This window comes from Pteronotus mesoamericanus, unplaced genomic scaffold (genome assembly GCF_021234165.1).
Source record: "Pteronotus mesoamericanus isolate MK-2021 breed Mesoamerican mustached bat unplaced genomic scaffold, CSHL_Meso_final scaffold_705, whole genome shotgun sequence".
Taxonomy (NCBI): domain Eukaryota; kingdom Metazoa; phylum Chordata; class Mammalia; order Chiroptera; family Mormoopidae; genus Pteronotus; species Pteronotus mesoamericanus.
In genome coordinates, this window is record NW_026555326.1 from 15,313,062 (window position 1) to 15,328,893 (window position 15,832).

The 15,832-nt window shown below is 45.2% G+C and overlaps 2 protein-coding genes and 1 long non-coding RNA gene across 12 annotated transcripts in view; 2 read left to right on the top strand and 1 right to left on the bottom strand.

Annotated features, from left to right (window-relative positions):
- The first annotated feature begins 89 nt into the window (after positions 1–89).
- On the top strand, positions 90–2,955 carry CFAP141 (cilia and flagella associated protein 141). The gene is made up of 4 exons (XM_054563083.1): positions 90–379; positions 699–739; positions 2,065–2,194; positions 2,797–2,955. Exons 1-4 carry the CDS (start codon positions 347–349, stop codon positions 2,896–2,898), a joined length of 306 nt encoding a protein of 101 aa, XP_054419058.1. The 5' UTR covers positions 90–346; the 3' UTR covers positions 2,899–2,955.
- LOC129062252 (uncharacterized) lies at positions 1,341–15,086 on the bottom strand. The gene is made up of 5 exons (XR_008528258.1): positions 14,791–15,086; positions 13,711–13,964; positions 7,131–7,270; positions 6,643–6,676; positions 1,341–2,701 (listed from the first exon to the last, which is right to left on the bottom strand). It is a non-coding gene; the product is annotated as an uncharacterized LOC129062252 (long non-coding RNA).
- The window catches only part of TPM3 (tropomyosin 3), a 26,713-nt gene continuing 20,578 nt past the window's right edge, over positions 9,698–15,832 (top strand). For 4 of the 10 annotated variants that reach the window (XM_054563075.1, XM_054563073.1, XM_054563074.1 and 1 more), the window contains exons 1-2: positions 9,698–9,929; positions 10,523–10,648. In XM_054563075.1, coding sequence (XP_054419050.1) covers positions 9,816–9,929; positions 10,523–10,648 — 240 coding nt within the window. In that variant the 5' untranslated portion in view covers positions 9,698–9,815. Of the gene's footprint in view, positions 9,930–10,522; positions 10,649–15,276; positions 15,491–15,832 lie in introns of those variants that run through there. The other 6 variants (XM_054563076.1, XM_054563080.1, XM_054563079.1 and 3 more) reach the window with 5 other exon arrangements.

Below are 15,832 nucleotides of genomic sequence, written 5' to 3' on the forward strand. Positions count from 1 at the left end.
ATATGATATGTTCTCTGCACCTGCCTAATAGGGTTCAGCATTGAGGATTTGTCTTCAGAGAATCAGTGGAACTGGGTACTATACAGATACTCCTTGGGATCCCAACAGAAGAAATCCTAACACTGGGACTGTGGTCTTTGTTCATAAGATTGCCTGTGTCACTAATACAAGCCTGGAGAACCAGGATTTCCTTCAGGTCTCCAGGGCAACAGGCCAGGTGACCAATCAATTCCTAGGTATAGGGTCATTGTTGGAAGCAGAAATGTTGCTATGACTACTGAAACCTTGGTGACAACCAAACACAGCCTGCTCAGTCTCCCAAGACCATACAAGCAAGTCTGTAGGCATGTCTGTGGAAAAGATAACAAAGGTAGAAGAGGTATGCAGAGTTGCAAGGAGGGGCTGGGTTGGAGGGGATTTCCCTTGAGGTTCCCAGACTTTACCAGGAGTGGACCTTATGAGAAAGGCCCTTGATGTAACAGGAATGGCAGACTATGTCTAGCACATAGTACGTACGCAAATATGCCATACCAAGCCCTACCTGTTATCTCTGATTCAATGTGAAAAGAGCAGAGCTTTCTTCCCACTTACCCTAGGAAACTGGCCCCCCTCCAAAGAGAGATCAATGTGTCTCCCACTAAAATATGGTACTAGGGGTAAGGTAGTGGAGACATCAGTATAACTGCCTTTTCTTGCAGAGTTTTCAAAGGGCCCTGGGACTTCAGAAGATGGTTGACAGGTAATCGCTGTTTCTATTTCCTCCTCTACCCTTCAGCTTGACCTTTTACCCTCCTGTCCTCGAGCCACCTCATCTCTGCTTCATCTTGCTAGGGGCTCATCAAGAAGGAAGCAGGTATGGGGGGTTGCCAGAAGCAGCTCACTAGCGGAGATCAGCTTAGTGCCCGCTAGGTTAGGCTATATAGACAATGGTTTTTATTGCCCCTTGCTTATTCTCTGAAGGAAAATGAGCAAGTAGTTGTTGCTTGGCACTGTACTAAGTCATGTGGTAGGGATGCATTATTTTTTGAATGAATGAGAAAAAGGACTAGGCTCTATATCATTTACCTGGGGGAGCTTTTTTATAAAACACATACTTAGGTCTTAACCCAGAAGATTCTGCCTAAAGCTGGGATTGGATAGGATAAGACTTAAGGTTTCACAGGTATACTCAGAGATAGCAAAGATTTGAGGTAACAATGCACATAATTTTAGTGGGATTCGAGATGGAGACGCAAACTTTTTTACAAAGGCAGTTTGATTACGTTTCACATATCCTTTACACACACACACACACACACACACACACACCTTTAGAAGCACTAGAATGTATGTACAAAAAGCTAAAAATCACCCAGCTAGTTATACAAAAATATTAGGCAGCCTTTAAACAGAATGAAGCAAATCTCTATGTGCTGATATGAAAAGTCCAAATTGTTAGGTAATACTGCTTATATAATGATTTTTATGTAAAAAAAAAGATACAGGTGCTGATATATGACAAAAATTTTCTAGAGATACACATGAAAACTTTCTTGGCGAGGATTAAGGCAGAAGAATGAGGCTTTCGCTTTTTATTTACTATATTTCTGTATGGGTTTAATTTTTTTTTATCTGTAAATACTTTTTTTTTTAAACTCAATGGGGTTATGTGAACAAAGGATACATACTATATGATACATATGTATATTCCTCTTATGTATTAAAAACCTTAACAAATCATTCCAAAATGTGTCTAGCCAAGGTTGAAAATCACCAGTATGATGGAAGGAATTCATGCTTAGGGTGGATTTGATACCCAGGTATGCCGTGAAGTGACCTTGAGCAATTCACATGAACTTTTAGTTTCCTTGACTGTATAAAACAAAAATTAGTATCTATGACACATGGTGGTTATGATGATTAAATGACATAATGTACTTTATACTAGGTTCTAAGTTCGTTACCCTTTCAAGGAGTTTGTACTCTTTTGACCCTTACAGAGGTTTTGGTGAAGCAGCAGCCTCACTGGGTTTTTGTCTCCACTCCTAACTAATCCATTTAACCCCACCACTATACCTGGGGCAGGTGGCGAAATTCACACACTCACTGTCTGTGGCAGATGACACTGAGCCAGAGGAGAAACCCTTATGCCACCCTAAGAATGAGGGATATCATGGTACAGGAGTTGGCACTGGCAAACAAGCAACTACTGACGGTGAGTTCCAGCAAGGGTGACCTTAAGTTTCATCCACTTTCTCTGTGCCCATGCCCACTGGGATTCCCAAACTTTTAGTCTCTGCCACCATTTACCATCTTACATTCCTCTAAGGTTTTCACTATTACACCAGAGCATTAACTCTTCAAATGCCTATACTCTTGTTAAGAGATTCTTTGCATTCAGCTGAGGATGGAACATTACGAAGTTTCAAAGTTCAGTCTAGCCTTCATCTTGGTGAGACTCAGAACTGCTTTAGTGCCCAGCACCTGCCTCTCACAACCTCTCCCCCTGGGGTCTTCAGGTGCTGTCATGTCACCAGCTTTGCATCCAAGGTGCCTGGCAGAGTTCTTGGTTTGCTCTTAGCAAATATTTGCTGAACGTGGGGCTTCACCCCTGGAGAAAAAATTGGGTAGGCTTCTCCTCCAATGGTTTTGCCTCTAAGCTGGCTTTTGTCACAGCTAAGGCCAGATCCAAGAGAACATGATAGAGTGATGGGAAAGCAACCTGAGAAAGAGAATGAAAAAGGGTTGGGGGGCGGAGAATGAGAAAGGGGAGGTAAATAAATGGCAAAAATCACACTCTTCTGCCCTCCCCACCAGGTCCGTCAGGCTGCCCTGCACCAGCTGTTTGAAAAGGAGCATCAGCAGTACCAGCAGGAACTAAATCAGATGGGCAAAGCTTTTTATGTGGAGAGACTCTGATGCCATCCAAAACACTGTCCTTCCATTTTCATCATGCCCAGTAACCTGGCCTTCTTGAGCCCCCAGCACCTTAAACTTCCTTTCAGAAACACACCAGGAGCTAGTTATCCGGCCTAGAACTTAAGATGGTGCTATCATTCACACCTCTCAAGCCCTGGTGCTATTTGGAAAACAATATAAAAGAGTGGTAAAGCCCTGGCTGGTGTGGCTCAATGGATTGAGCGCCGGAAAGGGTCGCAGGTTCAATTCCCAGTCAGGACACATGCCTGGGTTGCAGGCTAGGTCTCCCGTACACTTGTGCGAGAGGCAACCACACGTTTGTTTTTCTCCCTCTCCCTTCCCGTCTGTCTAAAAAATAAGGGGGGAAAAAAAAAAAGTGGTAAGAACCAGAGTGGCACCTTGTGGTCAAAATGAGATATGCAGTGTTGATATAAGTGTAGGGAGGGGAGGTGGAGAGATGGACAATGAAGGAGAATCCTGATTTAGTTTAACAAATGCAGCTACCTCTTAAAACTCTTCCAGGGGTGTCCAACCCAGGACTCACAATGGCTATGAATGTGGCCCAATACAAAATCATGAATTTACTTAAAACATTATGAGATTTTCTTTTGTGATTATGTGTTGCAATGTATTTAATGCATGGCCCAAGACAACTCTTCTTCCAGTGTGGCCCAGAGACACCAAAAGTTTAGACGCCCCCCTAAGGTTCATTCTTAAGCCACTTGGCTCATTCTTGCAGCCCTAAATCTTGATTTACTTCAAAAGTGCTCATTCACTACTGCCATAGTCTTAATATAACTTCCTGGATTTGCTCACCACCTCTCAGATCTCACCTCACTGATTTTTTTCAGTATACTTGGACAAATACCTCTGAATGTGGCTATCAACCTACAGGCACTGTGGTGCCTCAGTGTCAGGAGGCCTGGGTTTTAGGTTTTGAGTCAGCCAGTTATTGCAAGATCTTGGGATAAGTCTCTTTCCTCTGGCCTGAATTCACACCTCTGCAAATTGACAGGGTTCCAGTCTCAAATGCCTTCAGGGATCAGGCACAAGGAGATAAGTAGTTGTAGAGTTTATAGAGACTGGAAAGAGCATTAAATCTAAAGATATTCAAAATTTGAGAAATACTGGAAAGCACTGCTATATGTATCTATAGGCCACAAAGTATCTTACTTTACATACAAATGTATGTAAAGATCCACTTTACACTGAAATGACATCCCAAACAGAGACATCCTCATTAAAAAAAACTTCCACTCCCATTTCCCACCTCCTCCCCTTCAGGAACAATTAGCTTGTTCCTTACATCTATGGAAAGACCCTCATTTTGCAGTCAGTAACAGCTGCCTGAACACATCATCACTCTCTGATGTAATCGCTCTCATACACTTTACCCTGTTCTCTCACCTTACCATCCACATCCAAACTGGTCATTCATACTTTCATGTTGATCTTTTCCTGCCCTCAACTTCTTGTGGCTATGTCTTCACTGCAAAGCTCACACTTTCTCTTTCCCCTTTCCCACAAGTCTGTCTCCACCTCTCAATATATTTTTCATCTCAGTTGTTAGAGCTTGTCCTCTCTCTCCCTACATATCCTACTGATGAGCACAGAGAAGCATCAGGGTACAGAGAAATGAGCACAGGCTTGGAAGTTGGGTGTGGATTCAGTCTGGATTCTAATTGTCACCATGTATAAGTTAATCCTCTGAGCCTCAATTTCCTCTTCTGAAAATGGGGACAACACCCATCTCACAGGATCATGAAGAGGATTATATAAGATAATGTATGTAGAGGGCAAGCCCAGTGTTTGGCACACAACTGGTATGCTCCCTTTTCCCTCTCAGGAGATTCCTTGTGACACAAGTACTTCACAGTTCCCATGTTGGCCCCCTTAGGCGCTCAAATGTCATTCTCCCTTCTATGCCTTTCCCCTTCTCTGTCCTATGTATCTATTCACCCTCTAGCCCCCATCAGCCCTGCTTCCCAAGCCCTCTTATCTATAGTCAATAATTACGCAGGAGGTCTTACACCAAACAGAACATGGGGCTCACAGGCTGGTGGGAGGCAGGCATTGAACAAGTAATGACAGGTATGAGGCGTTTTATAGGGGATGGAACCACATTCACGGGGCCTTGAATCAACGCACAAACCTGAGACAGTCTCCAATTTCTTCTGCCTGCCCCCCTTGCCCTTGGTTCCCAGCAGGTCGGTCTTTCCTTCACTTCTTTCATCCCTCGTATCTGTCTCCCAGCTGCCCTCTTCCTCCTAAACTTGTGCAGTATAGCCTGGCATTAGGAGGACAGGCTTTAACACAGCAGATCAGGGTTTGAATCTTGGCTCTGTCACTTATTGCCTGTGAGGCCCTATGCAAGTTGCTTTAACTTTCTGGGTCACAGAAGTAATGCCTACGTTTTCAGGTTGCTTGTGGAGATTAAATAAAGCATTTAGCAAAGGGGTGGTACATACTGTCCAATAAATGGTAACCCAAATGGCATTTTCCTGTTGAAGGGGACCAAAGTTTTGCCACCCAAAATGTGCTTTTTGGGATATTGATTTTAAGCTGATCATTATGAAACAAAAGAATTAGGAAGAACTGTTGACCCTCCCCCTTTCCTGCCTAAGAGATTCAGATGGAAAAGCTGCTCTCAGAAGGAAACTTTAGCATATGCAACTTAGCATGAGATAGGAAGGATCCAAACAGAGGCCTCTTAACTAGAGTCCCCTGTGTAAAATCAATACCCCAGTGTGTTCCACTCTTCTTACATACCTGTAAATTGCTTGTTCTTCCCATATGAAATCCCAGACCCCTGTTCCCTTTTCTCCTTTGTCCATAATGGCATATAAGCCTCGACTGACTGCCCAATGTGCTTCTGGTCTCATTCTTATGGCATACCCCCCCCCCCTCCATGTGCATCTGTATAATAAACTTCGGACACTTTTTCCTGTTAACCTGTCTCCGTCAGAGGAAATTTACTTTTTAATTCTCATCCTACCCTACAATAAGTTTTCCTTTTTATTTCTTCTGCATTAATGTTTGCCACCTCACCTCTCACCACACTTCCTCACCAACCACCTTTTATTTCTTTTTCCCCTGTTCATTTCGACCCACAGAATACCTCACCCCCTCTGCCTTGATCCCTGACCTTGGCCTCTCTCCCCAGGGCTTGTCAGTGCCAGGCTGGCTCCAGTATTGGCAGGCTGGCCCCCTACAGAGCCCATGGCCTCTGGTCCTCTCTGCCTAGCCTGTCTGCTCTCATCACATCAGCTGAATAGTTCACCCCATCATACCCATCCAGTCCCTTTTCCTTCTGTGACTGGTGCCTTACCCAGCTTCTCCGCTTCAAGACCAGATGGCTTGGTCTTATTTGAAATAGCTGCATAGCAGGTAACTCCCAGGAGAGCTAGAAAGCGTTTATCAGAGGCCATCTGATGTTTCTGCCTAGTTACGTCATCCAGAGTCTCCTTTTAAGAGAGCTGTTCCTCTCCTACATCAATATTCCTGCCTTTGCCTCTATTCCTCTAGTGCCCCCAAAACTAAAGTCCTTTCAATTCCTGCTAGTCCTTCTCCCAGCCTCTCTCCCTTCAGCCTCTGGTTCTCCAGAGTAGTTAAAGGTTCTCAAAGAGAACTACAACTTAAGGAGTAAGGGTAAAAAAGGAAGGTCAGGAAAGTAACAATTACACACAACCTCCCACTGAGAGCCAGAAGGGAACAAGGACATTAGACAACACCACGGGTGCCTACCTTGGGGCTTATACATCCATTTGTTAGTCTTCCCCTAGAAGACAAAAGCCATACAACAGGGATTGACTGGGGTTTAGGACAAGCTATTGATCTACATCAAGGGCACTGTTGAATTGGTCTATGGGTGTGTATCTAGTGGGGGAAGAGGGTGTTCAGACTAATGGGAACAAGGACACATGGAACAGGCCTGGGGGCTAAAGCAAAGCATCCTCCTCCCACCCCCAGACTCCACCCAAACCCCCACTACCCCTGCCCCCAGTGCAGCTATAACCTGGACTCCTTTCTGCCACAGGAGAAAGAAGCATCTGCATGACGTACGATATTCAACAGACCTGATTCTCTTCAGAAGAAAAATCTTCCAGAAAGTAAGCAGGCTGGAAGACCCTTAGAGAACCCAACCCAGGCATTGTAAAAAGCCTCAGAAGAGAAGGAGAGTCCTAACTAAGAACTTCAGGTTGCTTCCTGACAGAGGGGGTTTCCTCCCTTACCTTTGATCTCCTGAAGTCTTAGTTTCAGCTAGCCAGGGAGAGGAGACCGTAAATCTTCTTTGGAGCCCAGACTGGAGCCTGCCAGTAAGACAGGCCACTCTTCTCTTCTGGACATCCAAGGGTGACTTTAAGGAGGATGCCTGGAGGACATGGGGAGAAGGTGAGAAGGGACAAAATGATGGGAAAAAGCAGCCAAGCATTCTAGAAGTTTCTCACTCTCACAGCTACTCCTTTGTAGTACTTAAAAGGTTCCAGGATGATGTCCACTAGAAGGCCATCAGCTGACTTGTGGAAGTGATTTGGAAAGCTTAGGAGTTCTCCTGGAAGGGTAAAGCAGGATGTGCAAGCCCCCCATGTCCCACCCCCAAAAAGTCCTGGGGCAGCTGGAAGGGAGCTGAAGAGAGCAGGTGGCAAGGCTGACAAGGAGCTGCTGACACTCCTGATCCTCTGGGTGTTGGGGGCGTGACATAAGGGGGAGAAGCTCTGGGTAGGAGCTTTTGGGAAGGATAGGTGCCCGGATGAGGAGCCCGGCCAGATATCCTTCCTGATTCAGGCCAACGTGATCTAGCAAAGGCCAAGCACTGGTAAGAGAGGAGCTGAGACAGGGATGGCACGAAAGGCAGATGAGTAAGAACTGGCTGTCTTGAGAGGCAAAGAGTAGAAGTGCGTGCCCTTCCCCAAGGAGATGGCCCTCATCTAGCCATGCTGGTGTCTCTTCTCTGTGCCTCCTTTGCAGTGGGGAAGAAGGAGACGACCACCAAAGCTCTCCTGCCTGTTTCTGTGTGATATGTTTGATATTGGGTTGTTTAATAGGAACCAACTAAATGTCAAACATATTCTTACAGCAGTGGGCAATTTGGCATCACACTCTTTCCTACCTCTGGGGCTCTGGGGCTTCTGTCTTTTCTACTGACCCTCTCCTCTCCAGGACCCTTTTAGGAACAACCTAAATAGATTTCAGTCTTAAGCTGGAGGGCTGGTGTGATAGCAGGAGAGAGCTGGCATTTATTTGAGTATCAAATCTTCCTATATCTTGCCCTGGCTGGTGTGGCTCAGTGAATTGATTGCTGGCCAGTGAACCAAAGGGCCACCAGTTGGATTCCCAGTCAGGGCACAGGCCTGGGTTGCGGGCCAGGTACCCAGCCGGGGGCATTAGAGAGGCAGCCACACATTTATGTTTCTCTCCCTCTTTTTCTTCCTCCCTTCTCTCTCTCTAAAAGTAAATAAATAAAATCTTTAAGGAAAAAAAACCTTCCTATATCTTTCCCTTGTACCAAAAGTGATATATCTCTGATCTTTTCCTGTCCTTGTGTTTTTCTCCTCTTTATCCAATGTCTACCCCCCACTTTGTTATCCACCGCTTTCTGACCCCAGGACTTGTCTTGTTCCCTAGTCCCACAGTAGGACTTTGTTTCTGTTTTCCTTCAAGAGTCTGCTGATGGTGATCTATCTGACAACTACCTCTACTGACTAAAAGCTCTCAAGACTGGACTCCAGTTTTGCCCTCTGTCTCAGTTCCCCCATTGCTGAGGCATAGTATTAACACTACCTATCTATCCATGACATAATGATTAATTAGAGCCATTTCTATTCTTCCCTGATAGCTCTGGTCACCTTGAAGAGTGTCTCCCTTTCCCCTGGCATATTCTCAGATCGCATGATGCCAGTATACTGGAATCAATTGCCACCTGTCAATAGCAAGGCTCCAAGTGGAAGAATGAGCATGGCCTAGAACTAAGCTGGAGAGACTAGAGCTGGTAATGATGATTAGGATGATGAGTGTGTCAGGGGTAGGAGTGAAGGACATGAAGGGAGCAGAGGGTGAGAGGAGCAGGGAGTGATACAGACCTTGGTCTGTGTGAGTATCAAAGTTCTATTTAAAGATCGCCACGGGGAAACAGAGGACATGATCCTATCTGGATTACTCTTACCCTACCCTGATTCTCTCCCCCATCCCACTTGACGCTCTGGGATGGCCTTCCAGATCACCACCCTTACCCCCTTACTCCTCCCCTGTGGCTCTTAAGGGGAAGGAGCATGTCTCCCTGCCAATTAAAGACTCTCGAAATAAAACAGTAATTTGATCTGGAGATCTGGGGGAATTGTCAAGGATCATGAACGATCTCCTCTTTCACTGTTGCTCAAGCTTCCTGAATACCAGGAATCAAAAGGTAAAACTCAACCAGTGGAGTTTGATCAGCATCCAGCACAGTCCAGGCGAGAGTAAGAGGAAATTGAAGAGCAACTAGGAGGCTCTGAGTGGAAACGACCATCCTGGAATAGCCAAAGTACCCTCCTCTATTTCAGTGTTCTCCCCCCTTCTCTCCCTGCTCTTTTAAAACACCCTGAGAGCTACCAGAGTGAGTGGAAAGTTTCAGGGTCAAGATGAGCCTGCCCCTCCCCCACTTTCCATTGTCTAAAATCAGCCTCAGCTGTTCTCAATTTTTTTCTTTGCTGGTGATGTCAGTCCATCAAAGTGTCTCACCCTGTGTTCTCCCAGGAGAACAATGATGGACTGGAAGGAGCCTGAAGGACCATATTAGGAACAAGAGGTGGAGCCATGAGCAGAGATAAAGGCTCAAGTCTGGGGGACTCCTAGTCACTCAGCCAGCAGCACCTCCTTTCTTGCCCTAGTCTCCAGTTCCCAGTGTTCACAGGTGAGCTCACCAACAGCCACTGCTCGTAATGGAGGCCATCAAGAAAAAGATGCAGATGCTGAAGCTGGACAAGGAGAATGCTTTGGATCGGGCAGAGCAAGCTGAAGCTGAGCAGAAGCAGGCGGAAGAAAGAAGTAAACAGGTAGGCACTGGCCCTGGTGTCTCTCACTTACTGGTGAGCAAGACTGTGCAATGGAAAAGAATTTTCATGGAAAAGGCAGTGACCATGTGTACAAACTCCTTCTTTGGGTGGGAGAAACTCGTCTGCTTCCCCAGCCTTACCAGATAGGCGAGGGTATTTGACTCAGACTACCTGTGTGACCTTGGGAAAGTCAGTGGCCCCTTCTGAGATCCAGTGTGTCTCTTTGATTTAAGTGGGAGTAGATCACATTTTGGAAGAACCTTCTTCTAGAGGAAAAGATGTGAGCTTGGAATGCAGCACCTCTTTGCCCTTAGATGGAGTTATAGGCATCTACACCTTAATGTATTTATTATCCCAGAGTCTTAGAAACCCAGTATAGTGTGATCACCTTAGGATTAGAGATCATAGGGTCATAGGCCAAGGCCAGCATAATTCCTGGGGCATTTGGCGGGAAGTGACCAGAGAGAAAGTATGTCTTTCTGGGGAAGATAAAATATAGGCTCAAACTCAGGGGTCTGCCAGGAAGATCCCAGGGTCTGAGCCTGCACTGTTGTGTATGTATGTCTTGTATGTGACTCTTGGGGCTCCTATAGCTGGAAGATGAGCTGGCAGCTATGCAGAAGAAGCTGAAAGGGACTGAAGATGAGCTGGATAAGTATTCTGAAGCTTTGAAGGATGCCCAGGAGAAGCTGGAGCTGGCAGAGAAGAAGGCAGCTGATGTGAGTATTAGGTGGGGGTGGGTTTCATCTACACATGTAAGAGCTTCATGTTAATATGACTAAATTCCAGACACACTTGGACATATACTACTTGTGAATTCACAGAACATAGACACGCTGGCATACCCTTGTAATGACATATACTTTCTTTCTTAAAGACACATAGAAGTGTCTTATTTTTTGTCTCACCCCAGCCCAGGAATTTAATTATCTTTCCCAGGATCTGGACAAAGGGAAGGGACTCTAAGTCCAGACTGCTATCCCTTATCCCACCTCCTCCCCCATGCCACATTCTTAGCTTTTGTTTCCAAGGTTTGGCACATAGATATGTGTATTAATAGGGAAACTCTCATCTCTTTACTGCCAAGCAAAGCCAGCTCAGATTTCATAATGGGACAAAGGAGGTCACATTGACCCTGGCCCTATCTGGGTTTATTTATCTTGGCCAATGTGGACCTCTGCCTTTATACTATGGAGATGCCATAGGAAGAATTGTTCATGGGGCAGCAGAGAGGACCTTAGAATGACAGCCTATAATAGAAATAAGAAGGGATCTTAGATGTTGGGTAATCTTAGAAAGTAAAGGTATCACTACCAGACCTTACTCTGTGACCTTGACTAATTATTCAGCTTCTCTAGGGATGAATTTTCCCAGTTGAAAATAAATTAAATTATCTTTTCCACTTTATTTTCTCCATAATCACCTACTTTCCTTCACCTTCAACCTTGAAATTTACCACAAAGATAAATGAGAGACTACGTAGAGAAGTACCATAGGAATCTTAACAGTAACAACAACAAAAAAAATATCCTGGTATTGATGGAAATAGTCAATTCTCAGTACTGAATTAATAGGGAAAAAAGGGCCCTGACTGGGTAGCTCAGTTGGTTAGAGTATCATTCCGATATACCAAGGTTGTAGGTTTGATTCCCAGTCAAGGCACATACACGAATCAACTAAAGGATGCATAAGTAAGTGGAACAACAAATTTGATGTTTCCCTCTCTCTCTCCCTTCCTCTCTCTCTAAAGAAATCAATAAATTTAGGAAAATAGGTTTATGTGTTTTTAAAAATTACATTTGGTTTTGGAAAATAGCTAGGAAGACAAGAGTGGGCCATTCACAAAAATGTTTTCAAATCCTCAAATTTGGCCTTTTTGCTGTTAGGCTTTTGATCTCCTCTGTGGCTTTCTACCACTTTCAGTGGCCTGGGGAAGTGGTGATTGTTGTTAAACATACCACACCAGAAGTGAGAGACACAAAGCAGATCATATACATTAGATATATTCATAATTTCCATAAGTTTATGCCACTACAAACTATTAATTCACCCATCTCGTAAAATTGCAAAAAAAACCCAAAAAACAAAAACAACCCCATGGTTACCCCTAGGGCTTTGGGCAACTGCTTCATGGCCTGCTGTAGTTGCCTAACCTAGGTTCTAGGTATAAATGGATAGATCTCTCTGGTTCAAATAAACAGGCATGGGGATAGTTTTTGCAAACTGGGACAATGCAAGTTAGTAACAGTTTTGTGAGATGTTGGGTAACAAGTCTCTGGGAAAATCCTTAGGCTGAAATAGTATGTGGGCTTGAAGAGGCGTTTCCAGGAGCAATAAAGAGAAAAAATAAGTCTAACCTTGGAATCTTGGGGGAGAGAGAGTGACCTAGAGGCTCTAGACAATATGTAAATATCATTGGAAAGATACAGAAATTTCCTGGGGATGAATTCTGTTCTCTGTTACGTGTACGTGCATACACGTCTTCCCCCATCTGTGCATACTCAGTGTATTCATTTGATATACTCATATGTATAGCAAATATATATATATCTCAAATGAATATATACATTTGAAAAAACTCACATTTACATAGAAGTCTACCAAAAACCATTTAAATAAGTAAACTGCGAGTTAAAAAAAACCTCATTCAACTTCTTACCTTTCTTGCTTTCTCATTAAGTCAATAGGTACCCTCAGAAATATGAAATACATAGAAGAAATATGAAAGGAAGGCCAAGGGCAGGAGGCAAAAATCTCTTAGGTGTGGTTAAGATACAGGAAGAAAAATTTCTTTTCTCAAAGCTGGGGTCAGCAAACTATCACCTGTGAGGTATTTAATCCTGCCCCAGCCTGGTTTTACACAAAGTTTTACTGGAACATTGCATTGCCCATTCACTTACATATTGTCTATTTGCTCTCTTCCTATCAGAGTACTCAACACGTCCTATGGCCCTGAAGGCCAGAAATATTTACTACCTGACCCTTTACAAAAAAAATTTGCTGACTCCTGCCTCAAAGGGTCAAAGAAGGAAAGTGAGGTGTTTATAGGAATTGGCAAAAGCCCTGAACAAGGAGAAGGCAACAAGGTTTAAAGTAGATAGCAAGGGTCAGTCATCAGCAACATAATACATGCATCTTTGGGGGGAGGGTGCTCTATCCAATACAAAGGAAGTTCACAGATTAGTTTCTGGCCTTGAGATTAATGAACAAGTAAACAGAGCATATTACTTTGATGTAGATAAGGGGAAGGGAGCAGAGACTCAATAACTGCATGTTTATACAGGGAGTTCTGGTTATCTGAGAAACCTTGCTGGAAAGCATAGGATTTGCTAGGACTGCTTGAACAAAGAAAGGTCAAGGGTATGGCAAGATTAGTTGAAACTTTTTTCCTTTCCTGAGTTCGTTTAAGATCCTTTTTTTTTTTAATTGTGGAAAAATATATATAACATAAAATTGGCAATTTTAACCATTTAAAAATATACAGTTCAGTGGCAGTTAGAACATTTACATTGCTTTGTTGTATAATCATGTCTAAGTTTCTTTCAATACAAAATGAAATCAGAAACCAATTAGGGTAAAACAAGGCCAAAGAGGAATGCAATGCTTAGGACATAGAGTCATTACACCCTATTTTAAGTACAGGAGATGGGAGGGAAAGGGAGAGGAGACAGGGACAGACCTGTTGATATACTGTTTTGTTGTTGGTCACCAGGAAAACAATAGGACTGGATCCCATTCTGCCCATCCATCATGCTTTTAAAGGCTATCAGAGTCAACCCACCTGTTTCTCTGGATCAAGAGAAGATTGTCTGTCTGTTCAAATCTAACAGGCTCAGGAATGCATGGTGTTCTCATCACCCGCTTTGGTTTGTGTAAGATGAGGTCTGCTTTTTCACTAGGGCAAAAGGAGGTACAATAGTACCCCCTGCTGACCAGCACCCACGTGACAGACTTCTCGGAAGAAAGTTAGAAAAACTCTCAGGCCATCAGGGTAGAGTTTACTGAGTCTCAGAACCCTTCTTTCCTTCTCAATCCCTGAGTTGGAAATCAAAATGTACAGGTTACTCTACCAAGAAACTAGATATTGTCTGTCTGAGTAGTTTCCTCTGAATAGTCTCATTGCTCAGTATTTCTAAAAGGAGACAGGAAGACAGAACCTCCAGAGGGAATAACCTCAGAACTAGGCACTGAGGGCAGCAACTGTTTTACCAACTAATCCTTAAAGGAGCTAAGATTCTTAATTCCGAGTCATGTTCCACATCCTAATTTTCTAGGGCAAAAGAGCGCTGTACCAGAGGAGAGATTTATTACTATGAGTTATTGCGAAGGTGGGAGGAAGAAGACATTTTCAAGTCTCTTTACCACTGTCCTTTGAAAAATCGTGCTTGGCAGTGCCTGTAGGGGCAGTTTCTAACTCATAAATAGCTCCTTGGAGTACCTGGGAGCAGAAGATGAAGTGAAACTGGTGAAGGTTATAACACAGAATGGAGGTTCAGTTCCCAGTACAGTTTTCCAGGCACTCATATTTTGCTGTTGCACAAAAGATCTGGTAACAGTGATCCATCATAGAGGATTCCTCCCTGATAAAATAGGGACATAAGCTCTTCCTCGCCTACAAAAGAAATTATAAGCAATGATTGATTACCAAGTCCCAAATCATTTAGGGTATGAAGGGGCTGGCAGGTTGGTAAATCGCTGGTGCATACTGACTCTATAAAGTAACGGGAAAGACTGGTACTCTAAATAGAACACTTAAGTTCTTAAACGATGCCAAACAGAATGAGAACTTTGCCGACCTGCCCATCTCTTCCACACCCATATTTTCCTTCACTGGCTTTCAGGAGATGGGAAGAGAACCTACCTGAACTGGGTTTAAAAGGAGGTTGCAAGTTGGGGTTCCTTTGAAGATGACGTCCAAAAAGTCTAAGCTTTTTTTTAGCACCTGGTTTTGGAGCAAGGGTGGAAGCAGGGGCTTGCAGGATATTTAGATTACAGAGCTACAGGGTGCCCTAGCGGGTAGGTGGTGCCGGGACAGCACTGGGGGAGGGTACGAGCAGTACAGCAGTAGGCCGGCCATTGTGGGCAGCCTGCCTGGCCAGTGAGGCTAGACCTTGCGCCTTCGGGGTTACCATAGTAGCCTTCCTTCTTCCCAACCCCGCCCCCCTTTACTTGCCCAGGAAAAAGACTGCGAGCGTCGCCTAGGGCGACTGGGAGGCACCGCCCCTCGCTCCTCGCCGCAGGGCTCCCTCCAGTGGCCTACCTTCCCGCCTGCTCGGCGGTGGGAGGGCGCGGCGGCAGTGGCGTCACATCCGGGCGTGGGTGAGTTCCGGTATTTCAGGGCGGAGCAGGCGGAAGTAGTAGGGTGAGCGGCTGCAGCTGCGAGCGGAGGAGGCAGGCAGCTGAGCGGGACCAGGAGCTGGGTGGGCACCATGGCTGGGATCACCACCATCGAGGCGGTGAAACGCAAGATCCAAGTCCTGCAGCAACAGGCCGATGATGCAGAAGAGAGGGCCGAGCGCCTCCAGCGGGAAGTGGAGGGAGAAAGGCGGGCCCGGGAACAGGTACCGGGAGAGCAAGGCGCGTGAGGGAGGGGCAGGCGCTGGAACAGCTGCGACACGAAACTGGGTCCCTTTATTTTCGGTAGGGTACAGCCCTCAAGGGGATTGTAGACGCTGGGATGAAGCCGGAGCCCGGAGGATGGGTGGGGCTTGGCTTCGAGTGAGCGAGGGGGAACTGGGTGCTCAGGCGAGCAGCCTTGACCTCCGAAGGAATTGAGCCTCACCGGGCCTAGGAAGTGATTTTCCTCTTTTCCAGCTCATTCATTCAGTCCCTCGAAGCCGAGCGCGGCCTGGGGGAGGGGCTCAGCGGCCTCTCCCTCCCCCACTCCCCGTTTAGAGGTGGGG